We start from the raw sequence: 14088 nt of genomic DNA, 5'->3' as shown, positions 1-14088 counted from the left end.
GGTTTGCCAGGCGGGTTTACTACTAGAGGAGTTATTGGAGTTAGGAGTAGGAGAGGGCTTCCCGGAGCTGGGTTGATCTTTTTGAATCCCGGAGAGAAGAGCCCCCTCTGAAGCAGGAACGTTATGTTTTTGGTGGACTTGAGAGTAAAGGCGAGCATAATGCAAAAGTTGACATTCGAACTCATAAAAAGTAGGAAGAGATGGTTGAGAAATGATTTGTTGCATAAAACTGAAATACTTGGGCGGAAGTTTGTTTAAGAAGAAAGTAACTTGGTCATCCTCGGACTTGGGAGGACCAGTTGTGGCAAATTCAGCAACTAACTGCCGGTAATCAGCTAGTTTAACCTTGAGATCATCGTTAGCAAGGATCTGGAATTGTTGGAGATCATGATCAAGATTGATGCGACGAGTACGATCTCGAGCTGCATAGCTGTCAGTGAGATGAGCCCATCGCTCAGAGGCAAGATCAAAATGCTGTAATTGAGAGTGAAATTCAGGTAAAAGACCTTGCATGATTTCGACAATGGCAGTGGCATTACGATGTCGCCACGAGCGAACTACCTGATGAGGATAAACATGAGGATCAGGTGGCGATTCAGTACCTTGAACGAGTTCCCATAGGTCTTGAGAATCAAGCACATGGCACATGAGATTTGACCATGTGGTATAATTAGACCCGTTAAAGCGAGTCATATCAGTGAAAGCATGTTTGGCTGTTGCAGAGACAGGATGAGAGGAAGAAAGAGAATGATAGGGAGAAGCAACCGGTGGAGGCATAAGAGAATTTAGAACAGGAGCGGAGTGAGAAGAAGAGAGAGGCAGCACCATTGGAGGAATAAAAGAATTTGGAGAAGGTCCTGAGGGGGAGGGATGAACATGAGAGGCGGGATATGACATGAGAGGGGAAAAAGAGGCAGCGGGAGAGATAGAGGGAAATAAACTATAGGAGTCCAGTGGCATGGGAGAAGGAGGAGGATGAGAAGCCACTGGAGGAAAGATGGCAGCGGAAGATATGAGAGGGATGGGAGGGAAGGAAGAATGTGAACCGAAAGCAAACTCATTGTCAGACGCATTTCTCCTTTCTCATCTGCGCGTGTTCACATGCATGTATGGATCTGTGTCCTCGTGATTACTCGTTCCTATGCCTTGCATAACAGATGGAGTTGCACCAAGGGAATAGGGCAACATACCTTGCACTGATTCTTGTGGGATAGGCACTGTCGAATAACCCAATGTTCTCATGCCGGCCTATCCTCTTTCATCAGGGTATACTTGTTCTTCGTCGGCACCGAACTTGAGATGTTGCTCAGCTTCTTCTGCGTTGAATAGAGGTCCTTGTTGACGTATCGGAGAGAACCGTGGAGAGGTAGAGGCACGAGGTGTGCGGGTACCTGCTTCAAGTTCCTTCCATTTCTGGAATTCAGCAAATTCTTTAAAGAGTTTGGAGAGGTATTCATCACCTTCAATCCTTGCAGACTCTCTCTCGACATATGACGAAGGTGGTGGTTGAATAGAGGTCGATTCAGGCTGAGATCGCTTCGGGGAAGAGGGAGAAGACATCTTCAGGTGATGATTTATCTTCCAAGCTTTCCAGATCAAGGCTCAGGTGTCGATTGGCACACCTGGCTTTGCTACCATATAAAGAAAGTACTTGGAGACAAATAAAACAATACTGAAGACCAATGATAGCTGAAGATGAAATAGATATATCACAAACAGAACTCAGTACAGGAGAAGATATGAGAGAGAAGCTCTGGAAGAAGCAAACATCAATCCTCCAGGGAAGACAACTGTAGTGGACTTTTGCACTAGCTCCACAAGTTGGAACTGAACCAAATATGAGACAGCAAACTGATGCAAGAGTTGCTGCAGATTTGGAATAGAAAGAACCTTGAGCAGAAGTTGGAGGCAAATCTGGAGCAGAAGTTGGGGACAGATCTGGAGCAGAAGTTAGGGCAGATCTGGAGCAGAAATTGGGGCAGATCTGAAGCAGAAATTGGGGCAGATCTGGAGCAGAAAAGGAGACAGATTTGGAGTCAGCGGAGGAGGCAGTCAGGAGGCAGCAGTGGAGGCAGAAGTGGAGGCAGCAGAGGAGGCAGCCAGGAGGCAGAAGTGGAGGCAGCAGAGGAGGCAGCCAGGGGGCAGAAGTGGAGGCAGCAGAGGAGGCAGCCAGGGGGCAGAAGTGGAGGCACCAGAGGAGTGCAGGGACCTCTGGAGCTTGAAGAAGTAAGGAGTACCTAGGCCCCCCCCCCTTTAAATAGGGAGGGGCCAGTCGGTCAACCAGCTGGTCGGTCAGCTGGTTGGCCCAGATCTGACCGACCTGGTCAGATATTGACCGACCAGGTCAATCTGGTCAGCCAGATTTGGTCGGCCAGAAAGGGGCCTTTTGTGGCCTCCGATCCGGGGCTCTTTGGCAGGGCTTTGGTTGTGGAATTTTGTCCGGGTTTTGATTGTTGATTTGGGTCCTGGCGGAGAGTCACCTGTGGTGTTTTTACCTGTAAGTGATCGGACCTTTGCGCCAGTTTGACCTTTGATTATCCTGTCCTCTAGAATTGGAGATTGCCTGGCTTAACAACACCCGGGTCATGGTACACCAAGAAAGATGCCCTTTGTGTTTGATGGTGACCATGGGGGATAGCTGGAGTTGCATTGTTAATGGGATTGGCTATCATCACTAAGCCTTGGTGAAGACCATGAACATGCTCACTTGGGGGTTAAGGCGGCATAGGTACATTGGATACCTCAATGCTTTAGAGTTACAGAAGATTGATGAGGTGGATGGAGTTCTGCTAGATATGGGCCTGCTAGCTTTGATGACAGGGAACAAGGTGCCCTGTTCTGATGGAGGCTACATTGCTAGCCAATGTCCCACATGAGTTAGTGGACTCCGATAGTGGTGGAAAGGTGACACTAGAGCAAGTTTTCTCTCTTTCAGTAGCAAGTTCTAAATACATGGTTTGTTCCGGGGCTCTAAGATCCTTGGAAAATTGGGGGCAAAGATCTTGAAGGCAAATAGAGGGGAAGACTTCACTGTAGAGGCTTTTGGTGAATGCTAAACTCTCTTCTCTCTCTTATATGTGAGGTCGTGTTGTTAACTGGCTTGAAACAGGGGGTCTCTAATGTGGGCTCCTTGGTTTTTTGGGTTGTGAGAATGCCCAGGGGTAATTTCAACATTGCTTGGCCTCCTAGTTGAAGTAAATTGATGTGATCCATTTTACTCTTTCTGATCGCTGCTGACGATGCTGAGGGGGCATCTCAGCATGTAGTATCTTAGTGCAAACTGGATTTGAATATTAGAAGTCCAGTGTCTGGACTTTTCTAGAGCAATATTGCGTTGGTTTTGTGTTTGTGGCTTCATTTAAACATAATCACCACCCTTTATTGAAAACGCTTGGATGTGCTGATTTTTATGACAGAGGATTTAGGATACGGCGTTTACTTCTCCCTTCTATGTCATTTGCATGTGTAATTTTAGTTGTTGCACGACGAAATAATATCGACATGTGAGAAGACATCGATACAATGAATCAGCAAAGTGGATGTTTACTTCTGATTCTAAAATGTGCAGGGTTGTGGCTGATATGCACCGCTTTGGTCATCGCCATGCTTTTAATGTAGGTGGGCTCTACACAAATCTCTTTAGTCCTTGCCCTGTGCTTTCACAGCTGCTCATCAAAAAAGAAATAGGGATATGATGATTTTGGCTTCTGGGTTAGTAGTCTAGCGAACTTGGGGCACCATCCATAATCAGTCCTCTGGGATTGGCTTTTCTTTTTTTGTGCCCGTCATGCGTACACGGTGAAAAATCTTGAAATAAGATGCTAGAATTATTATAATTGTTTGTGGTCCCTCTTATCTTATGTGCAGCATTTCAGAAGCTGGGTTTGGACTGTGCAAATTGGACTGAACCAGTCTATGTAGACTTGCTAAGGTCAATTCCTTGAGAGGAAAACTTTGGTAGTTAGTGTGCTTGTCACATAATAAAGGTCCCTAGAGCTATCACCTGATACTAATTTATATTGATGCTATGATACTTTTTGATGCTGTAGACAAGCTGGTGGTGATGAAGAAAGAATGTTATCGGTGTTCTTTGAAAGGGTAAGGCCTTTCTTGCAGGTTTTCTGTTGAGCTAGTATTGGTAGATTTTGAGTTTGTGGGCCTACTATCATTATGGTTTTCAAAATAGTTGATGTAGAGTTAGACGCAGCATTACTGCCCCATTTGAATGCATCTTGCTATAAGGTGCATATTACTTTGTCTTAAACTCCAGAAGGTTTATTATATTTGTAATTTTTGCTCTTCTGGATAGATTGGATGGCCGATGGCATTACCTACAGATCAAAAGGGTGCATTTGTTCAGAATCTTATCCAAGAAAAGGTTAGGTAACTTTGTCAGATAATTCTCCTTCAGGTGTCTCTGTGTATTTCTACTTGAAGGTTTCTAAATATCTTTACCATGAACACCTTCCAAAGTTTTTTTCTCGCAATGCCTTCAAATGGAAGTAGAAATAAGTGATAGCTTTTACTTGCCTTTCTAGTCTGTTTGGGATTATAAAAGACTAGTGGTTGCTTTATTCCTTCTTGAAAATTGATAGTGTTTCTTTAGAGTCTGCTTTGGAATTTCAGCACAAAATCATAAACAATCTATAAATATATAAGCTAGAGCTAGAGCTTTTGGAGAAGGAATCTATCCTCGTGATTCTTGTGAATTGAACTGCACTTCAAGAGGGGATTCTTGTGTTTTCTTAGATCTTAGACTTTCTCAATCTACCATAGGATCAGAGGTTGATATATACGATAAACGTGAACAACCTGAATATAGTGGTTTACACATTATAAAAATGCCTCACATTGACTCAAACATTTCTGATTTGGCAAAATATGGAGTCATTTCTTCCCAATTCCATAGATTTTCCCGTCTTTGTACAACTAAGGAGTCTTTTATCACTCAATGTAGTAATTTGATCACTTTACTATTACACAAGAGCTATAATCCAAGGAAAATAATGAAAAAAGTTCGCACATTCTTAGATATGAAGTCTTTTATCTATGGTGTTTCGGCCTTAGGTTTGTTTAGAATGATTTAACATAAGCTGAAAGAAAAAAGCGGGGAGCTGAATAGCCCGTTTTTCTTTAAGTTTCAAAAGAGAGTTTGTTTAAGTATACTTGTGCTTTCTAAGTTAGAAATGTATTTTTGCCGCTTTGTAGAAATAAGACATAAGTGTAAAGGGCCATTTAGCTTTTTATGTTTTAAATAAGAGAGAGAGAGAGAGAGAGAGAGAGAGAGAGAGAGAGAGTTTCTAGTTTTTTGGAAGTTTTTGTTTCTTGACTTGCTTGTTTATTTTTGCTTAAGTCACCTGCTTCGTTTCTTCTTTATTTCTTGTTTTCATTCTCTGTTGTTTATTTGACGTATTTTAGTAAGCACTGGGTTTGCCCAAGAGACTCCACGGGTCTTTAGAAACCCAGTATAGCTGCTTATGCTTGGGCATTGATGACGACATAAGTGTTGCTTTGCTTGCTAAGTATGTCTTCCTTTTGTTTTTCATAAAAGTTTTTGTTTACCTCTTTTTTCTTCTCTTTCATTTTCTCTTTTATTTTCTTTGTAGATTTTTGATCTTTAGAACAACAAAAATTCTAAATTTGTATGATTGGTCTTATTCTAGTCTTATAAAGGTAAATAAATATATAAGCACACAAAGCCCCACACATGTGTATGTCCACACATGCACACACGTGCATGTGTGGATGTAGTTGATTGTTATGCATACATATACAATACAAACAAGGTTTTGAAATGTATTTTTTGTAAAGCATTTTGGTTAATAACTACTACTTACCTTTGTTTACATATTGACATTGGAATTTGTTTCATTGATCAGCAAGTTGCATTACAAGATCGAGTTACAATGGGAAGCTTGTCTCTTCGTCCAGGAGTCGAAAGGTTATTTTTCTCACTTGTTCCTTGGATGTTGAGTTACGTGTATTAAGTGTGCTTGCTCCAATCACTTTTTGAGAGAAACTTCACCAAGATTCCCGATGTTAGCCGTGGATATAGGGAGCTCCTCTACAGCTGATGAGGAAGGTGCATTTCTTGGAAATAGTCTATTCTTTGCCTCCCCACAAAAATAGGGAGTAGAAATCCTTCACGCGGGAATGCCTTCTTGTAATGTGGGGGAAAGAGCAAAAACATTGAAAGAAGTAGCCCGCCATAAAGGTGTTAATTCAATATTTGTTTCTTCCTTTCTCAATTTATGCATGTTAGGTTGTAATGAAAAATTAAAACTTTGGCACGGAAGTAATTTTGCGAGGCTACTTTTATACTTGAATAAAGGGCTCTTTCTTGGAGCATTGCAGGACCTTTTTAGAGTTTATTAATCCGTTTGTCGCACTGTGGGTGCAAAAATTTTCACTATGGATATTTACAAATTTGACAAGAGTCTTGTTGCAAATTGTATGCAGCTTTGTGGATGAAGTCATTGAAGCAGGCGTGCCTCTTGTGGTGCTTGTCGCATACAATAAGAGTGGAGAAAATGTTGCAAGGTTCGCATACTGGGATTGTTCTCTCTAATGTACATTTGAAGCGTTTGTGTTTATTTAGGTGCAGCCGGACCTGCTTTGTTTTTTGTTTTATAGTTCTTATTGTAAACATAAGGTCCTAGTAATGCGTATTTGATTGCTCAAATTAGCTTCTCAATTGTAGCAAGAGGCGACTAAAATTGGACATACAAGGGTTAGCTTGCTTTGATGGAGGAATGACCCCACTTGACCAAGAGCTATGTTCATTGTGTGCATCCATGAGGTGGAGATAAAGGACAACGTAGATTTTTGCTACCCATCCTACTCTAGAGATCGAAGTATTGTTTGAGACAAAATTTTGATCCATGGCTTACTCCATATGTGTATATTCACTACAGGTGTCTTGAATGCTATTTTTCCTTGAGATGAGGAGGCGTAGAGATCACTTGATGTGGTCATTGACTGCATGCCAATAGCATTTGGATTCTGACCCAGGTATGATCACATCTTTCTTGCAAAAGGGGAGACATGATCTTGAGCAGAGACTGGTACACTAGCTTCAGCCTAGGCAAACCAAGTCATGCTCCACTTTTGTCAGAGTTGTGCTAATGCAGAAGCATGATGTCCAACGATTGGTCGTATTAATGCTTAGAAACATGAATTGAAATAACTGAAACAACAAAAACTTTAATCTGGCATGAGGGAGTAGGGAATCTCGGTAGGGTCGACAAGAAGATGGAATAAAGAAACAATGACAACCTATGGATGGTGAATGAGTACCATCCTCTACCAAAGATGAACTGCAGTTTATTTCTTTATTCTAATGATCTATAGCTTGCGATTACAATGCAATCCCAGATTTTACACCTAATCAAATAGGCTAGAAGCCCTATCACATATATAACTGCTGATATACAATGATGTCTCCTTGAAAATAGGAGGCCAACAACTGAGTAACAATTTACATGGCTCTGCCAACACCTTGGCTATGACAAGGTAGAGGGATATCTCCAAAATTACCAAAATCTTCAAGCCAGAACCAAAATCTCAGCCAAGTGGCATAGCTGAGATATAGATGATGACACAGCAGGCACAAGTCTATCTCTGCCACATGCAGTGCAACATCAGTTACGACAAATCCCATAATCTTGATAAAGAGTCAAAATCATTGCGGGAGCAAGAATCAACAATCACACTGCCAGAACTGGAAAACAATCGATTAGAATTTGTCCAATTAGTCAAATCGTTGCAGCCTGGCAGTGCTTTTGCCAAATAACTATCAAGTAAAGGTCTCCTGGTGAAAACAAATTTATTAAGGACAGTTCTTGGGTCAAAAGCATAGCTCTGGTAATGTCTTGGTGCCCTGAAACTGCAAAGAATCTGCAGGAATCTCCCTTGGGTTGTGTGTGAATCCAAGCTGGAGAAAGATTGTTCTTCAGTGATGTCTAAGATTTAGCCTGAAACTAGCAAGCTGTGAAATCACTGCAAAACAGGCCGATTCCGTCTTGGAAAGGTGAACAGAACAGATGTGGTAGGTAGAGTATTGTAGGAGAAACACATTAGCTCAGATGGATTGAGAAATGAAGCTCGATGACAAAGACATGTATTCTGTTTGAGAGGGCTCAAGTGAACAGCTAGATGACCTTAGACCTCATTTTAGAAGGCAAAAACAAGTAGCAACTTTTATATGGGATGATAGTGGATTTTGAGGGGAACACATTGAAGCAAAGGTGAAGGAAACGGCCTTCAAACGAAGGAGTTGTGGTGAAATCGAAATTCATCTTGAAGGAGGCTTGGCATTACAAAATACACCTTGAGTGAGCGAGAGCAAGGTGGAAGTAGGAGAGAGGGCTTTGGCAAACTGCAGTCGATGGAAAAAGATGGACTGAATAAAGAACTGACCAAATAGAAGTTCCAAGTTGGAAAGAGCTACGAAAGCAAGAAAAGATAGCTTTAAGAAAGTAAAAAGCTAAACCAGGATATGCTCAAAGGATAGTTGGTTCCACAGATAACCTCACGGTCTATAACTAGTGATATCAATTTGTACTCATGAGGCTAAGCATCATTGCCTAACACCAAGGCTATTCTAAAGGTGTTAGGTAATCAAGTCATGGTATTTAAGACTAATATGTATTGGAAATTTTGGTGGATAGTGGATGTGCGACGCATCTCATTCTCATACAGCATGCTAATAATATATGATGAGGTAGAGGGTGATTCGGTGTAACCAATAGGTGGAAGACTTGTAATTCCACTTGTGGAATTCACCTCATGCACTAGCTTCCAACATTCTGTCACCTATGATGGCTGACATTGTAAGAGTGTGTGTTTTGCACATCTAAGGTGCTACCACGACGTTGAAGATGGTGAAGTCATATTGAAGATGATGTAGACATATTGAAGATGATGCGATCATACTGAAGATGATGCGATCATACTGAAGATGATGTAATGTAACCATAATGGAGATGGTATGCATGGTGATTAACCATTGAGACTGACGACACTAAAATTAATGACCAATGCATTGGATTTGTTGAAGATGATTGGCTGGTGTGTGAAGTCTTGCAAAAAAAAAAACTTACACATGTTGTCCACCATACAGGTAGTCTTGGTTGAGATACCATTCCTCCTCATCGTGTTATTGCATCCAACCAGGGGAATTTTCCTAGAGGTATTCATGAAAAAGGGCGACAACCAAGCACCCAAGATTCTCTTGCATATAATAGTGGTCCCATCAAACACAGACAAAGAGATGGAGTTGCATTTTACGGTCTTACTTTATTGGATTGTACATTTGTTTATTTTCTTTTTTTTGTATCAAGAGTTTGTTTTTTCCTATGGCACCCTATAAATTACTCATACACCTTTTGTATCAAGAGTCATGTTTTCCTATGGCACCCTATATGCTACTCATACACCTTTTGGGTCTCATAGAACCTATTGGTCTTTATTGATGTAAATAAAGTTAATAAAGAAAATAAAGTTTTCTTTCTTTCTCTCTAAATATGAGCTCGTATACATAGCATTATTTCTCAATGAAGTCATCCTAAGTTGTTCAGAGAAAGTGATTGTAATAGAACTTAAGCTTTGTAGAAAGTTATGTGGCTCAATTCAAGTCCTTGAGAGGTATAACTATAATAGCTCTAGTATGATGATCCTATTTGGTACATGCCTCGATAGACACACGGTGGGGGCATCTTGGCTAGATACTAGAATCAGGGTATTTTTTCCATTCGTACACTCATAGTAGAGAACCATCTCGTGACCCGTGAATACGTTGATATTCATATAGGTAGTATATTGTTGTCCAAGCCTAAAGCCTTGACAAATATGTGATAACCTGAGAAAAGATATCATCATGATCTGTAGGTGTCGTGAGTTGTTCCCATGAGGTGCTTGAACAGCAACACCGTAGATGGTGATTAGTGTGATAAAGAGTCAAACAACAATGGCTTTGTTTGTGAATTGTGAAACTTGATTGAAAGCATTGCTGCTCTTGCCGCTCTAGCCTTACAAGCATTTACTAAGCCTAGCATGCACACCTGGTGCCATATTGTAAAAGCACAAATAGATACATAAATAAATATGTATATGTATAAATATAAATATGTGAGTACGTGTGCTGCACACACCCATGCATGCACACACCCACTCACAAGTCTTTTTATGCATGATTGTTGAAGGGGAGATTCAACACTCGTAGAAATGGTAACATTGTCTTTGGTTGCTCATGCAAGGACATGCTTTGTGTATATGAAGAGCTGAGCTACAACAAGGAGATGAGATGAGGCCATGGTCAAGACACGAAGGAACCTCTTTCACAGGGAATTAGTCCTAAGAAAGGACAAGTGGTGCGTCCACACAATGGAAGTAGGGTTTCCACTAGCTTAACATGTAAAGAAATAGCTCGTAGCTCTAATATGCTCTCCTTAGTCAATCCCGTCTACTCCACTCCATTCCCAATCATGATGCAATGGTATCTTCCTTCTCTTGTTAGAGGAGCCTATCCCCCTTCTTCATCAGGCAACAATGTCTCCCATTGGCCTTATACACATCAGTCCCCGTCCATTTGTTGGTGGTTTTCCCTTCTTCCTTCACTATGGGATTTTTATCTAGAGAGAGAGTGGATAGCTAAAGGATCAACTCGACCATGATGAGACATCCATGTTCTCTCTGTGTCCACAATAAGTTTCACGCTAAGCTCTTGAGGTGTCTTAGGGACCCTTTATGAAAGCATGAACAAGAGACTATTTACCATGCTGTGGCTAAGAGGGCCCGCCATGCTAAAGAGAGTTTGGTTGAGCTCCAATACAGTAGCATGCATCACACACTTTCTAGTATCGGGGCTATCTACGGCTTCGTGGAAATACCAATGCTCACTTGACATCTCGAGTACCTTTAGTATGGACTCTGACCACGGGGGATCCATCGAAAACCTAGAGCTGCCCCCTAGTCTAAGATCATTGAACCTGCTCAATTGTTGTAAGGAAGCCACAATAAGTTTCACACTAAGCTCTTGAGCTGCCTTAGGAACCCTTTGTGAAAGCACAAACAAGAGACTATTTACCATGCTGTGGCTAAGAGGGCTCGCCATGCTAAAGAGAGTTTGGTCAAGCTCCAATACAGTAGCATGCAGCACACACTTTCTAGTATCGGGGCTATCTACGGCTTCGTGGAAATACCAATGCTCACCTGACATCCCGAGTACCTTTAGTTTGGACTCTGACCACGGGGGATCCATCGAAAACCTAGAGCTGCCCCCTAGTCTAAGATCAATGAACCTGCTCAGTTGTTGTAAGGAAGCCGACTTATTTGGTTAGTTGGTCCTAGGCTCTGGCAGGGCTCTGGGTACTCCATGATCACCCTGAGCCAAGGAACCTCTGTCAGAACTAAAGCCCATATGAACAAGGCCCTTAAGCTTGTAGTGTATGAACTGCAAAGCTACATGTGAAAAAGTTGTACGCTCTCCCTATTAAAAAGAAAACTATTAATATATTGTATACCACCATCCATGTTAAATATTCACAACAACAAGCATGTTGGATGCGGATGCAATGCAATGGAAGAAAATAAGTTGAGATGCAAATGAGTGTACTTGCAAATGGATAGAGCGAAAATACAAGTCAGGGGTTATACAGACCCAAGTGCATCCCGATGTCCTAGGTGGACCAAATGCCCTACCTAGATGTCTTAGGTATCCCAAGTGGATCAAATGTTTTTATTGGGTCCTAATTGGCCTACAAGGCCATCTAGCGCTAAAGTGGAAACAAACCTCCCTCCATGGTATCTCGAGAATTCCTGGAAATCAAATCATGGTTGCAATGTTCATCTGTGATGGGTATAGTGACCTATGATAGTACAGGGAGAGCACAATCACATGACAAAAAGTACCAAGTGTAAAGCTTGTCGAAAAGCTTCATCTTGGCTATGGGGGCGAAGGTCTCGTCAAAATCAAGTCCCTTTGATTATGTGTAACCTTTCATCACCAATCTTGCTTTGTACTTGTCCAAGCTCCCATGAGGGAGTCTTCACATTGCGTTGAGACCTCCGGACTTAGGAACTGCTTTTGTGAATGTCTGTGACTTGTGAGTCTTCTAAAGTCTTCAAATACCACTGAGACAGCTTCTTTCTTGTTGGAGGTGCCTGCGGAGCTGGTACTGGATCTAGAGCTGCCCCCTAGTCTAAGATCAATGAACCTGCTTAGTTGTTGTAAGGAAGCCGACTTATTTGGTTAGTTGGTCCTAGGCTCTGGCAGGGCTCTGGGTACTCCATGATCACCCTGAGCCAAGGAACCTCCGTTAGAACTAAAGCCCATATGAACAAGGCCCTTAAGCTTGTAGTGTATGAACTGCAAAGCTACATGTGAAAAAGTTGTACGCTCTCCCTATTAAAAAGAAAACTATTAATAGATTGTATACCACCATCCATGTTAAATATTCACAACAACAAGCATGTTGGATGCGGATGCAATGCAATGGAAGAAAACAAGTTGAGATGCAAATGAGTGTACTTGCAAATGGATAGAGCGAAAATACAAGTCAGGGGTTATACAGACCCAAGTGCATCCCGATGTCCTAGGTGGACCAAATGCCCTACCTAGATGTCTTAGGTATCCCAAGTGGATCAAATGTTTTTATTGGGTCCTAATTGGCCTACAAGGGCATCTAGGGCTAAAGTGGAAACAAACCCCCCTCCATGGTATCTCGAGAATTCCTGGAAATCAAATCATGGTTGCAATGTTCATCTGTGATGGGTATAGTGACCTATGATAGTACAGGGAGAGCACAATCACATGACAAAAAGTACCAAGTGTAAAGCTTGTCGAAAAGCTTCATCTTGGCTATGGGGGCGAAGGTCTCGTCAAAATCAAGTCCCTTTGATTATGCGTAACCTTTCATCACCAATCTTGCTTTGTACTTGTCCAAGCTCCCATGAGGGAGTCTTCACATTGCGTTGAGACCTCCGGACTCAGGAACTGCTTTTGTGAATGTCTGTGACTTGTGAGTCTTCTAAAGTCTTCAAATACCACTGAGACAGCTTCTTCTTTGTTGGAGGTGCCTGCGGAGCTGGTACTGGATCTTCCTGCTCCTCCTCCTCGTCCTTGGGTGTTTCAGTCTTCTCCACCTCTCTGATGGTCACCCTGGGTTGGGGTAGTGCCGGAAGTTCGTGAACCTCCTCTTTAGTCTTGGGTTCTCTCTCTTTAAAGATCACGTCCCTGTTGATTAGGATATGCTTCGTCACCGGTTCGAAGAGGCAATAAGCCTTGGATTCTTCACTGTACCCAGCAAAGATACATCTTTTGCTTTTGGAATCAAGCTTCGTATTCAGTAGAAGTGAACTCCCCCCCTCTGTCCGCCTCCTCGGTCTCTCTTTCTATCTTGGCCTTCCATTCCTTGAATTTCTCATAAGCTTGAGATTTCTTGGCCAAGCAATATACAACTGAAATCATCAACAAATAGCAGAGAATAGGATGAATCTACGAATGAATTTGTTGACAACGGGCCATAGATGTCGGTGTGAATCAACTCTAGCGGCTTGTTGGCCCGTGATGAGGCCTCTTGTGGGAACTTGTCCTTGTGTTGCTTGCCCTTCAAGCAAGTCCTACAGACACAATCATTGCTTGCAACCGGTTGAAGTCCATCCACCATCTTGGACTTCTGCATCTCGGCCAAAATGCCATAGTTGACGTGACCAAACCACTCATGCCATAATTTGGATCTTCCATGGTCTCCATGTACCAACAAAGCATTGAGCCAGTATAGCCCATGCTCTTCGACACCATGAACCACAACCTATCCATTCTCCTTGGATGTGATAGTGACTTTGCCGTTGTCAAACAGTACCGACATGTTGTGTATGTCCTTTTGGTTGACAGACAAAAGATTCTTGCACAAGTTTGGTACATAGAGTACACTGGATATCAGGCTTCAGCTTCTCATCTTATGCAGTCGTGATGAATGGGATACTACCAACACCCTTCACAGGGCATGTCTGGTTATCCCCCACTGTAACCTTGGAGTCAGGATGGGTACCTTCCATGGTCTTGAATCATTCTTTCTTGTTTGACAT

At 42.2% G+C, this 14088-nt stretch overlaps 1 protein-coding gene across 1 annotated transcript in view; it reads left to right on the top strand.

The window, feature by feature from the left end:
• The window catches only part of LOC147894362 (Haloacid dehalogenase-like hydrolase (HAD) superfamily protein), a 74300-nt gene that overhangs the window by 23526 nt on the left and 36686 nt on the right, over window positions 1–14088 (top strand). Inside the window, exons 2-7 of the mRNA XM_087384652.1 lie at window positions 3569–3618; window positions 3868–3931; window positions 4050–4098; window positions 4310–4378; window positions 5880–5941; window positions 6460–6540. Of these exons, the coding sequence (XP_087240778.1) occupies window positions 3569–3618; window positions 3868–3931; window positions 4050–4098; window positions 4310–4378; window positions 5880–5941; window positions 6460–6540 (375 nt within the window). The remainder of the gene's footprint in view (window positions 1–3568; window positions 3619–3867; window positions 3932–4049; window positions 4099–4309; window positions 4379–5879; window positions 5942–6459; window positions 6541–14088) is intronic.

Source organism: Dipteris shenzhenensis, chromosome 14 (assembly GCF_047967505.1).
Source record: "Dipteris shenzhenensis isolate YYH24624 ecotype China chromosome 14, Dip_SZ_1.0, whole genome shotgun sequence".
Classification (NCBI taxonomy): Eukaryota; Viridiplantae; Streptophyta; class Polypodiopsida; order Gleicheniales; family Dipteridaceae; genus Dipteris; species Dipteris shenzhenensis.
The sequence above is the reverse complement of the archived record's forward strand: the minus strand, read 5'-3'. Positions and strand labels throughout refer to the sequence as shown.